At 41.6% G+C, this 11,774-nt stretch overlaps 1 protein-coding gene across 2 annotated transcripts; it reads left to right on the forward strand.

Moving 5' to 3' along the window:
• Positions 1–433: 433 nt before the first annotated feature.
• On the forward strand, positions 434–10,655 carry myoz1b (myozenin 1b). Of its 2 annotated transcripts, none has more exons than XM_042508438.1 (6): positions 434–564; positions 4,325–4,411; positions 8,208–8,374; positions 8,451–8,517; positions 8,610–8,796; positions 10,039–10,655. In XM_042508438.1, the coding sequence occupies exons 2-6, from the start codon at positions 4,327–4,329 to the stop codon at positions 10,271–10,273; spliced, it is 741 nt and encodes a 246-aa protein (XP_042364372.1). In that variant the 5' UTR covers positions 434–564; positions 4,325–4,326; the 3' UTR covers positions 10,274–10,655. The 2 variants fall into 2 exon arrangements, with proteins under 2 accessions (XP_042364372.1, XP_042364373.1); XM_042508439.1 differs by having other exon boundaries at positions 8,454–8,517.
• Positions 10,656–11,774: the final 1,119 nt, after the last annotated feature.

Here is an 11,774-nt window from a genome sequence, read left to right on the forward strand (position 1 = left end):
ATTATGTACCAATATTTTTTATCATTGCTCAGTTTTTTTTTTGTGTGTGTACTTTTTTTCAGGTATTTTTCTCATCCACTTTTTAAAACAAATTTTTGAGGCATTTCTTGTTGAGTTGCCCGTTCCCTCTTTCCATGGTTTTAAAAGATATCAAGTCAATTTGTGCATGTTTTAATATCTTCTATTCTTACATTAGCCTTTCTATTATTACTCTTATTTTTTTTAAACAGATAACACTGATAGATTTAAAAAAAGATCATTATCAGCTTCTTATTATCACTCTTCTCATCAAACCCTGAACTTGAAACACCACACCCACCTCTCTCTTTACCCCCTACTCAGTTCACCCCACCCTCCCCTCCCACCCCTGAAGCCAGGTCCACAGCACTGGAGCAGCCCTGCTGACGGGGTTTCACTCTCTCCAGGGCGAAGAGGAGGGCAGGCAGTACAATACAAGCCGTGGGACACAAATCTACCTGGGAATCTATATTCCTCTTCCTCTGAGCCACACCTTCTCTGGGACCTTTTGGGACCTGTGCCTCCCCGTGGATACCCGGGTCTTAGGTAAGGCATTAGAGAAGTGATAATGATGACGAAATCGCTCTCCCACGTGCCTTGAGTGTTTGTGGATTATTTGGCACTGATGGCTTCTGGGTTGTCAAATAAATCTGGATCCTCTTTTTAGGGTTCATACACATTTTTACCCATAAATGTCCGAGACTTTTCATGACTCTGAGACAAATTTTAAAGATCACAAATTCTGTGAAATCACCATCGATAATGCTTAGCGGTTCTTTACATAACGATGTTAAAACCGTATTTTTTCAAAAATAATTAATTCAGAATAAGATTAGAACTGAATATTTAAATATTGCTTAGGGACTGCTCATTATTTAGGAGGGGGGAGGGGGTGGTGCAAAAAGGGGGAGGTATATCAGGAGGGGCTTCAGTTTTTTTATTTTGGTTTTGGGGAGGGGTAAAAACTTTTAATAGCTGTATTTTGCATTCAATTGTACTGTAAAATTTTGCCTTTTTTTCTTTAAATTCTTAAATGTTTTTGGCAATGTTTAAAGAAAACTTTTTTTTCTTTTTTTCCACAAACAATTTTGGTGATTTATTTATTTATTTTTAAAAACTTGATTTTCAAACCTGCTGTTTTGGTAGGCATGTTACTTTAATCACAGCCAGAAACTGTAAGATTTCCATTGGATTTTTCATTTTCTGACAGTCCTTGTACACATGATGTGTTATTATACAGGTTTGTGAGGCTATATTTTACTTTCCCAAAACTTTTCCAAGCCTGGAAATTACTATTTGCCAATCCCATGACTTTTCCAGGTTTGTCATGACCGTACGAGCCCTCTCTTAAAGTGCAAGGCGACAGAGTTTAATTGAATTCTTGTGGTCAGCAGATTTTGGCTGCAGGAGGAGACTATCTGTGGCTTGTGGAGGCTTATGTAACTAATGAATTAATGAATGAGGGAAGCAGATGCTCGACTATATATGATATATTTGACTGTTTGTTTTGTTAAAAGTCACAGGGCGTGCTCCAGAAAGACTTTACATTATGTACAGTTTCATAGTTATCTTGCATATTTTTGCATAAATTAAAAAGCAATTAAACTAAATTATGACTCATGAGAGACCAGCTGGTAGATAACTTTCCTTTTCATCCGCCAGCTCTTACTGCACCTCACACTGTGGCAGGTGAGGAATGTGGCCGTCTGCAGTGGAGTTTTTAGTCCGCGGGTATGGATGTATGTGTGTATTTGGGAATGTGCTTACTGATGCCCTTCCTGTCCAGCTGTCCCCTCGAGATTTATCAGGAGCTAAAACAGGCCGTTGGGGGGACAGGAGCACTCAGGGAGGCGGTAACAGGACCCAGGCAGACCCACGCGCCGGTCCTGTTGTCGCCATCTGCATAGCCTCCATATTGCTTTTTTCCCCAGAACATCCAAAAACACCTGTAATCTCCTGTTTTTAATCCACCGCCACTGACTCACGTTAATCACAGGAGAAAAGCTATTAGAGCGCAAATCTGTGTGTGAGCTGGTGCATTTATATGTATGCACAGGCCCACTCTGCGCTATAGAACATGGGTTCATAAAAATAGCATGTGCAGGACTGAATCCCAGGCAAGGAAATGAGCTTCAATTACAGCGGATGAAAAGCAATTACATTAACTGTCTCCCTGCAGACGGACCCCGCAGCTTTCTCTCTTGTACTGGGACTCACCTCCAGCCTTACATAATTGCTTTCGACCTGTGCAATAGACAGCGACATACTACCGGCCCCCGTTTGAGTGGTTAGTCAAGAGAGACACGAGCTGCCACCGGGAATTAGTGTCCTTAAGGGCATGCGGGGGGGCTACACACAATGTTTAAAGTGTGCTGAGTTAATTAGGAAACCCAGTGAGGTTTCTGCTGGAGCTTGCTGGAGTTCGGGACGTGATGTGCAACCTCATTGTACGGAAACATATCTTGGAAATCAGTTTAGATCTTCTGGGGAAATATTTACGGAAAAGTTAAACGCTTTTGTTGGATCACGTTTCACTGCTGCTAATTCTGTCATGCTCTCTGCTGGTCTCCTGAGAGGCCAAATACATACAAGTCTCTCTAACTGATGAAGATCAATTCAAGTTATTCTAATGATTTGAGTGCAAATCAAGTGAAGTCAGTTCGTCTACAGAGCACATTTAAAGAACAAATGCTGAACAAAGCACGTCGGAGAAATACAAAATACATGGGAAACAGCATCCTTAAGCATTCTTTAAGTCCAATGTTTTGTTGATCCCTCCATGCACCCGGACCTCATAATTATATTTTCTATATTTGCAGCTTTGTCATTTGAATGTTAAAATATGTTAATTTGGGGCTCTTGCTGAAACTAGTGATGCTGTCTAGTTTTGGGAGCACAGTCTCCTGTAAATATGATCAGCTTTAAAAGTTATGGCAGCAAATTGTTGGCAAATAGTTGCCTATTAAGGCCTCCAGCAGATACAAAGCAACAGTCAAATGCAATATTTTCCCTCCTTTTAGCTCTGTTGGTCTCCACCAACTCCTGAGTGAAATATCTGTCTCTAACTTTTGCTGCTAAATGTTCCACTCCTGTATGAGCTGGCGGCTAACTTAGTCTGCTGTTCGGTGCTGGGCAGGTAGAGTATCGTGGGCTGATTTAAAACCAAGAGGCAACCTCTAGTGCCGAAAATGAAGCCAGCGCAGAAGTGCCAAAAAGTGCTGAGAAGCTGTTTATGGTAAAATTCATACAGACTGCTAACCTGTCCTGTAGGGGTCACTGTTATGTCCTGGGTGTGTCAGTATAGGTAGGAACCATCATTCAGTGACAGGTGTTGCTAGACAGAGGAGCACAGACAGCTTTTTGACCACAATGCTGGGACGTGTTACGCCATCGTAGTGGATGGACACAGAATGGAATGTTTTTGCACATTTCATTGAAGACAACAATGGTGAAATGAAATGCATCAAATACAAGAAGGAGTGGGACTCAAGCATGTCAGTTAGTAGTCTGTACGGGCAAGTTTAGGCTTAGCCGCTATAACCGCAGTTCTGTGAACGGCCACTTGAGGCTGGCTCTAGAATCGAGTCAAGTCCCTGCAGACGCCATTGTTAAAATGCCCAACTTTACAGCAGAAACAAACATGTTAACAGCCTGGTACAGAAATGATTGTGGTCTCTATTGTTAATTTCAACATTCATGACTGTACAGGAAGGTTTTTTTATGTACCAATTTAAATTGGTCCAAATATGGCCACTTCTGGCTACAAATATCCAAGATGGTGGCCAAATGCCACACTTGAGTCTACAAATGAGAGTCCACAAACCAACGGCTGACATCATGGTTGCTACAATCATGCAGTCTATGCATAAAACCGAAACAGTGAGCTAAAAGACGCTAAAACGCTCTCTAGAGGTGAATGGGAAATGCAGAGCTGGGTCATTGATCAGGTGAAAACTTTCTCATCGCCCATTTGGTTCAATTTCTGTATAAAAATGTTGCAGAAATTTCTCCACTATTGTTGAGTGTGAGACTTCATTTAGTAGTTTGACGAAAAATTCTTGTTCAAGCATGGACGTTTATCAGTAACACACAATTTGCTGATGGCAGCCATGAGATGCATTTGAAAAAATTGAGTAAGATTTACAGCAAAGATTTATAGAGTTAAGAATATGTGTGAATTTTCTATTTCTCTTTTCTGACTATATAGGTGTATTTTCCTTTCTTTGTGAAGCAGCTGTAATTTTTTTCTAAAAATTGTTAAATTATGATAAATATGAAGTCATTCTTTCTCTGCTCTGTCTTTCAGCCATGCCTCTCACCACTGCTGCTCCGACTAACAAGAGGAAGAAGGCCAACAAGATCATCACTGACCTATCCAACATCAGCCAGAATGGTAAAACACACAGACAGCATGCCGATCACATATTCACACACGACATGTAAATGTTCTGCTGGTCAGCCTCATTCCTCGAAGACCTTCCTCTATCTGATTACACTGCGCAGCAAATGTCAAATCCAATTTCAAGTTTCGCTCGGTGGTGTCGGCTATCTGCACAGTCCATGTGTGTAAACTGAACTGCCTGGGTGTAAATCGTTACATGTGGTCTTATAATTCTGCTATTAAATAAAACAGACGCCCGCACACACACACAAGCAAGCAGGAACACAATATCTAACATGCACATGGCATCTCCTGGGGAGATGTGGGTCATTATCAGATGGCACAGCAGCCACAAATCTGTCAACATTGGAGACAACACAAAATACCAGACAGTAATTCTGCTCCCACAATATCTGTCTGAGGCGACTTAAGTGGAATCAATGCAACTTGTAAAAATGTGGCAAATTGTTCACAACTTGACATCAGTTTGTAAACTCAGTGCTGCCTATAAATAAATGCATAAATAATATATTAGTAAGTAGCATCAACAGTGCAGATGGACTGGGATATTAAATCCCAAAACAGCATGTATGTACTTTTAAGCTGATATTTGTGTTGAGGGTGGAAAGATACAGACAGTTTCACATTTCAGATAGCTGGGAGTGCTGTTCGCCTCACAGCTGTCCTTTAAGAAACTTGTGAAACAGCTGTGTAACACTGTGAGATTTAATCTCAGGACCATCAGGTTTATAAGAAACCAACTACCTGTTGATGCACCAAAGCTGTAAATGCACTCAATGATATTTTCTCACGTCGTACTGTATCACAAGCTGGTTTCAAGCTGGGAAAACAACACTTGCTCCACTGAAAACACTGTACAAGCAAACACTGAAGGTACTGGATAAAAAGCCAAAAAGCTACTCACTACTGTTACTTCATTAAGAACTACAACCTCCTAACCTTTGATCAGTTTGTGGGTTTTGCTGATTCTCGTTTGCTGTACAAAGTGATCAACGGTTTTTCTCCTCCCCCTCTAAAAGAGTTCATATCAATGCATGCAAATAGTGGAAAACAACTAGGACAGCTAACAGAGGTGTCTGTGTAATGCATCACAGATCTTCTGAGTTTGGTAAATCAGCTCTCTCTATTAGAGCAGCAACCTCCTGGAACTCATTACCAAGTAAAATCAGAGTGTGTGGCAGCTTTGCAGAATTTAAATCTGGGATGAAATCATGGCTAAAATCAACTCAATCACATACTTATCACACTTAAAAACAAAGTTTTATGAACTCTGTGTTAAAATGTTGTGGTACCATTTCCCCATTTTAAAGAGAATGTAATGTAAATTGAAATATGTTGCTTTACATGATATGTTGGTGTTTTTATTGTTTTTAGTTGTCTGCATGATGTTTTTTTTATTGTTTGTTTTGTATGTTTTTAGATCTTCCTGCCCAGGGACCACAGATGTAAATTAGCTTTATAGCTAACTCTGGCTCATAAGCTGTGTTGTACACTATCCCTGTCAAATCAACAAATAAAATAAATAAAAATAAATAAATCAGTTGGCTGCCAAGTACATGGACCATGAATGCATTGAGCTCTCATTTTGGTACTTGTGCTGTTATAAGTGCAATTTCATGTTTAAACGGGACCCTGAAACAGGGCCAAAAGCAGCTGCAAGTGATGCACTATTCGAAGTGCTGCAGTCCATTCTTTGTTTTAATATGTTGTTTTTTCTATCAGCAGCAAAACTGACATTTACTTGTTGCATAATATCTTACCAACCACATTATACTGTATTCTCTGCTAATCTCTGAGAATGCAATCTGCAACCTGAGCGTGCTGAGTGTCTGTACACATGCTTATATCTGTCATTCAACAATCTGTTGATGTCTTTCCCCATTTGTGTCCTTTGCTGTTTTTGCTACCGCTCCTTCTGCTGTCACATCTGCAGCCACATCTGTATCTTTCCACCAGTTTGTTTTCAGTCGGTCAGGAGCTTACGCTGCTTATCTCTTATTTTGCTCCAGTTAATGCCCACTCATCTGTCCATCATCCCTGCCACTGTGTGGCTCTGACATTTGTCCCTGTATGTTGTCTGTCTGTCCATCTCCTGCCTCTGTCAGTCTGTCCAGTTTCCTCCCAGTCAGCAGTCAACTCCAGTTTCACATTCTTCTGAATTAACACTAATCAATATCCCCATGGGAGAGTTCTCTCTGCTCAGCAGCCTCAATTATTCTCCCTCTCTCTCTTTCTCTCTTACACACACACACACACACACACACACTTAACACACACCCACTTGCACAAGCCTGATTTACGAGGTACTGCTAACAGCTCTCCGCAGCATTGCAATGCCAACTCCCCGCTTTATAGATGTGTTCGTGTGAGTGTGTGTGTTGGTTTATGGCTGGACTCCAGGTGTTATGAGTGATATCAGAGTGTATGTGGTGGATGAGAAGAGTGTTTTATGAGGAGCTCTGAGGAGCAGTAAAATCCATCAGATCTCTCCATCACTGGAGGAGAGGAGTGAAGAGAGAGGCAGCGTGCTATAAGGATTTCCCTCCATAAACAGAAAACCTGCCGTGACATTCGCCAGCGCTCTTTTCTTCCATATTGCTTTGGCCTAGTAACCCCTACGACTCCCTGGATTGTCTCTCTCTCTTACACACACACACATACACACACACACACACACACACACACACACTCTAACGGTGCACAACAGGTTTCATCTCTAATTCATCACAACAAGGATAGTACGAGAGCCAGAGGATATAAATTCGCCCTTTACTGTCTTATACATTCCCCATTTAATATCAGATATATAGTGGAAGGTAAAACCCACCTTTTAATTTGCCAAATGGGTTTAGTTGATAAGAGAGTGTATTCCACATCCACTGAGGCTACAACCAACAAAGCTTAAAACTGTTGCCCTGCACAGTGATATGCGACTTATCCTCTCACAATAACATTTCAAGAAGCATGGCGATGCTCAAAGCATTAGCAGGTTTATTTCTACTGCAGCCACCGCACTAGCCGTCATTTTTTCCAATCGAAGGAGATGTAAGCGTGGTATGCGAGCAATAACGGAAAGGACATGGGAGTAGCTACGAATCAGGGATTTCTGTGAGGTAATAGTCCACGATTTCACAGGGGAATTGTGGAGTCAAAACTTCCAAATGATCCGCTCAACATCATGCAGCATCATGTGACCTACAAAAGCAAAAAAAGTGCTTCCATTGGAGTTTTGCAAAATAATAAATGGGAGTTTTTCCCCCCAAAATTCCTCATTTCCATTAGGTGTTTTATATTCACTATTTCAATTTGTGCAATTTGAGAGTTTTTGGGGTTTTTTTTAGATTATTTTATGGGGCTTTTATTGCCTTTTATGTACAGGACAGTTTAAGCATGAAAGGGGGAGAGAGTGGGGCAATATGCAGCAAAGGGCCAAGGCCAGAATCGAATCTGCGGCCGCTGTGGCGAGGATACAACCTCTGTATATGGGGCGTTGCTCTATCAACTACGCCACCAGGTGCTCCTGGAGGAGTTAATTGAAACCCGCCTACTGCCTGTGCGAATAGCGTGTGGTGCATCACTGAACCTTTTGTTTTTTGTCTCTCAATTCGTGCTAACAGGTTGGCAGTCACGCCACTGGCGTCATCAGTGCTGCTCAGGCGCGGCTTGGCTGCTGCACAGCTGCGGCACATCTAGAGAAAGAGAGTCTCAACGATTTTTTCCTTTTTCACTGCACACACCCAACTGCGATTCTAAATCCAGTCCCTTCATTTTGTCCTCTTCCTATCAGATGATGAGTCAGACCCCGAGGCCTCTGAACTCGACCTAGGCACCAAGATCAAGACGCCCAAGGACACCATGCTGGAGGAGCTCTCCTTGCTCTCGAACAAGGGCTCCAAGATGTTCAAGATGAGGCAGCAGAGAGTTGAGAAGTTCATCGTGACCAACGAGAACAAGGTAAGAGTGAATAAGACAAAGGATATAATGGTTTGTATATGTGCGTACTGATCAGACTATCTTTTTTGTTTTCCAGCAGAACCTCGAGAACCTGCTCATGTCCCCCCCCCCTCCTGTTCCACCAAAGCCAGAGATAAAGGAAGGTGAGGTGCACTTATTTGTATTTTCAGTATTTATTTATTAAGATTTTGAATTTAATCTCTGCTACTTCCCCTCTTTTTCTTTGCTGTCTCAGTGGTGGAGGAGACAGTTGATATGGAGGTGGAGAAGGTGAAGAGGAGGAAGGAGTATGTACGCACCTACATATCGCCATGGGAACGGGCCATGAAGGGCAACGAGGAGCTGACAGCCACCATGAAGAGCACCATGCCGGGACCCATCCAGATGCACCCAGAGCTGCCTCATTACAAGAGCTTCAACAGGTACACAGATACAGATCATCATTATATTGAACTGACTAAGTTGCAATGATAATTTTGAAGTAAACTTGACATAATTTGTTCATACTTTTTAAATTTCATTCAGTATTAGGTGTGAGAAAAAAACACACCATTATAAACCCATTTGTTAGAAAAAATGTTGCCATTGTACCATTTTGAAAACCGCAGATATATAACATTTGTAGATTATTATGTAACACAGAATTTCCCAAACTTCTCGAGTACCACTTCTCCTGCATGACTTGGATCTCTCCCTGCTGCAGCACAGCTGATTCAAATGATCAGCTCGTTATCGGGGGGGAGTCAGAGAGAGCCTGGCTCTGCTGAACTGGCTTCGTAGTATATTCCCGTTGATCATTTGAATCAGCTAAGTTTCAGCAGAGAAAGATGTAAAACATGCAGGAAAAGTGATAAAGAGGTTTGAAAAACGCTGATGTAGCTGATATGTTAAACCTTTACGTTTACGCAACACTATGATTAATGCATAGTTATTTTTAGGTACAAGAACTCATGTTTTGCCCTAAAATTCAAACGTTGGTGTCACAATCACATCTGGAAATGCTAATGTATGGCTAAAAGCAGTTGCTTTCAGGTGCCACAATCATGTCTGGAAATGCCACAGATGTCGTGCTAAACACTGGCCACTTTGGTCGCATAATCATGGCCAGAAATCTTGCCTATATCTTATAAAAAATACCCAGATTTGGTGGCACAAATGCCACTGGAAATGCCACAGATTCCTCAATAAAAATAACCGGTTTGGGAGGCACAAAACAGCTGGAATCTCCGCCAATGTCTCACTGAGACACACCCAGTTTTGGTGGTGCATTCATGGCTAGAAATGCTGCTTATGTTTTGCTAAAAAACAGCCAGTCTGAGGGCACGATCGCTGCTGGAAATGCAGTAGATGTGTGTCGCTTGGCAGCCAGCTCGCCAAGGTATTCACGCCATCCGTTATTCCCTCCACAAATCAGAACTACGCCACTTTAGGAACATTGATATGATGCAAACAATGTTTAACACGTAAACTTCATTTTCGTATTTCAGCAGACAAATAATCTTTTATCTTATGGTCATTTGTAGAAAATGATATCACATGCAGGGTGTTGATGTCATATGCAACCAAACTGTAAAGTTGAAGGTTGTTGTGCTGCACCAGAGATGCTCGTTCTGGTGTTACCTTGTTGCTCTTCAGCTTCATATTTCTCCATCCTCTCTCCCCAGGACGGCGCTGCCATTCGGCGGCTACGACAAGGCATCCAAGACGCTGACCTTTGAGCTCCCGGACTTCAACGATGCCAGCGAGGAGCCAGAGCCTGTGCCCTCACTGCAGGCCGACATCCGCTCACGCCCCTCATTTAACCGCACACCCATCGGCTGGGTCTGCAGCGAGGACAACTCCAACATCCACCTGGACCTGGACAACATCCCCTTCGACGGAGAGACAGACGACCTGTGAACAAACACACACAAGCAGTGCATGCACTGGAATTTATAAACACACACACGAAGAATACAGCCTTGTGAGTGTATACATGAGAGCATTAGGCACAGTTCATAATTTATACCCCATACACTGACTAAAGCACTATTAGAACTGCCGAGGCTCCCATGCACACGTGTTGAAATGTACTTTAATTAGCCTACATGAAAATTTTAAAAATCTAATCTAATCTTTTCATCCCCCAACCATGACTGAGTCATACTATGATTTTACGTACTCTGAGCTAATGTGAGACCTGTATGAACAGATACAGATGAGCACGCTACACTCTTAAAAACTATGTATTTATGCAATAAAGATCCACTTTACAGAACGTCTGTCTGCTTTTGATGTTACTGCAAGTGCAAGTCCTGGAGACGTGCCTGCCTGAACAAAGCTTTAATTATTTAAGGAAAAAGAGCTTTTTTTTTTACACTTTTCAAGACCATTTTGTGTAGCAAGACTTCTTAGGCTTATAAAAGTGATCAACTAAACTAACAAACGCAACAAAACTGAGCAGTGACTGACTTAGACAAAGACAAAATCTGACCGAAAAGGGCGACATACATAATTGCTGACGAGACCATTTTTGAAACAAAGAGGTGACTTAGACTAACAGTACCACCTAAATTACAAATAAAACCAAGCTGCCAGAAACTGTAAAAACAGAAATATAGTTGGACTTTCACATTTTCAGTGGTGCTTGAACACATCATTTTAACAGGGTGTGGTAGGACCGAATTGCAGCATAACAGAGCAGGTGAGTATTTGGTCATGACCTTCATTTAATTTTTTGACAGGTTTAATGGAGCAAAGATGAGTATAAACAGGTTGCAGGTAAGTAGGGACTGTTATCAGTTCGTAGAGAGACTGGGGTGAGCTCATATCCATAGGTGATAGTTCAGAGTTTGGGTGAAAAAATGGTGAATGTGTCAGGTAAATTGCAGAAACACTTACAGCAGGGAGCTTGTGGGAAAAGTGGGGACTGCAGACAGGGGCAGGCGGGGCTTGTGGTTGAGGAGGAAGCAGAGTTGGTGTCAGGCAGACAGCGGAGCCACAACAACAACAAAATATGTGCTTAAAATAGTTATACCTTATCAAACTACTTTGACTACTTTAACTTAAACTACTTTACTCATTTAGCCTGAAATTTGGCCAAAAATAAATTGCACCTACAAACCAGCATGAAAAGACTGATAAACTGAAGCGTTTTTCAACTCTCTGATTTTGTCTTCAACATTTAACTTCCAAACATCACAGGGAAGTTTCTAACAAGTAATTAGGTGGTGGCAGGATGATAATGCATTTTCTGAAAGTTACTCAAGGAAGCTCAAGAAAAAAATAGGTTATTTCTAACTTTAAAAATAACACCAACAAAACAAACAAACAAAAAAAACCAACAAAATCCCACCCCAGCCACGCCCTCCTCTGATAAATAAAGAGCAGTCCCTAACTTCATAGCCTATGTACTTACCTT

Source organism: Plectropomus leopardus, chromosome 19, assembly GCF_008729295.1.
Source record: "Plectropomus leopardus isolate mb chromosome 19, YSFRI_Pleo_2.0, whole genome shotgun sequence".
Taxonomy (NCBI): Eukaryota; Metazoa; Chordata; class Actinopteri; order Perciformes; family Serranidae; genus Plectropomus; species Plectropomus leopardus.

What these genes read in the sequence shown, in the direction of transcription:
- myoz1b (XM_042508438.1), top strand. Translation starts at nt 4,327, where the DNA reads ATGCCTCTCACCACTGCTGCTCCGACTAACAAGAGGAAGAAGGCCAAC. An exon ending in ATCCAACATCAGCCAGAATG is followed by an intron (nt 4,412 to 8,207) that starts GTAAAACACACA and finishes TCTTCCTATCAG; the next exon opens with ATGATGAGTCAGACCCCGAG. An exon ending in TCGTGACCAACGAGAACAAG is followed by an intron (nt 8,375 to 8,450) that starts GTAAGAGTGAAT and finishes TTTGTTTTCCAG; the next exon opens with CAGAACCTCGAGAACCTGCT.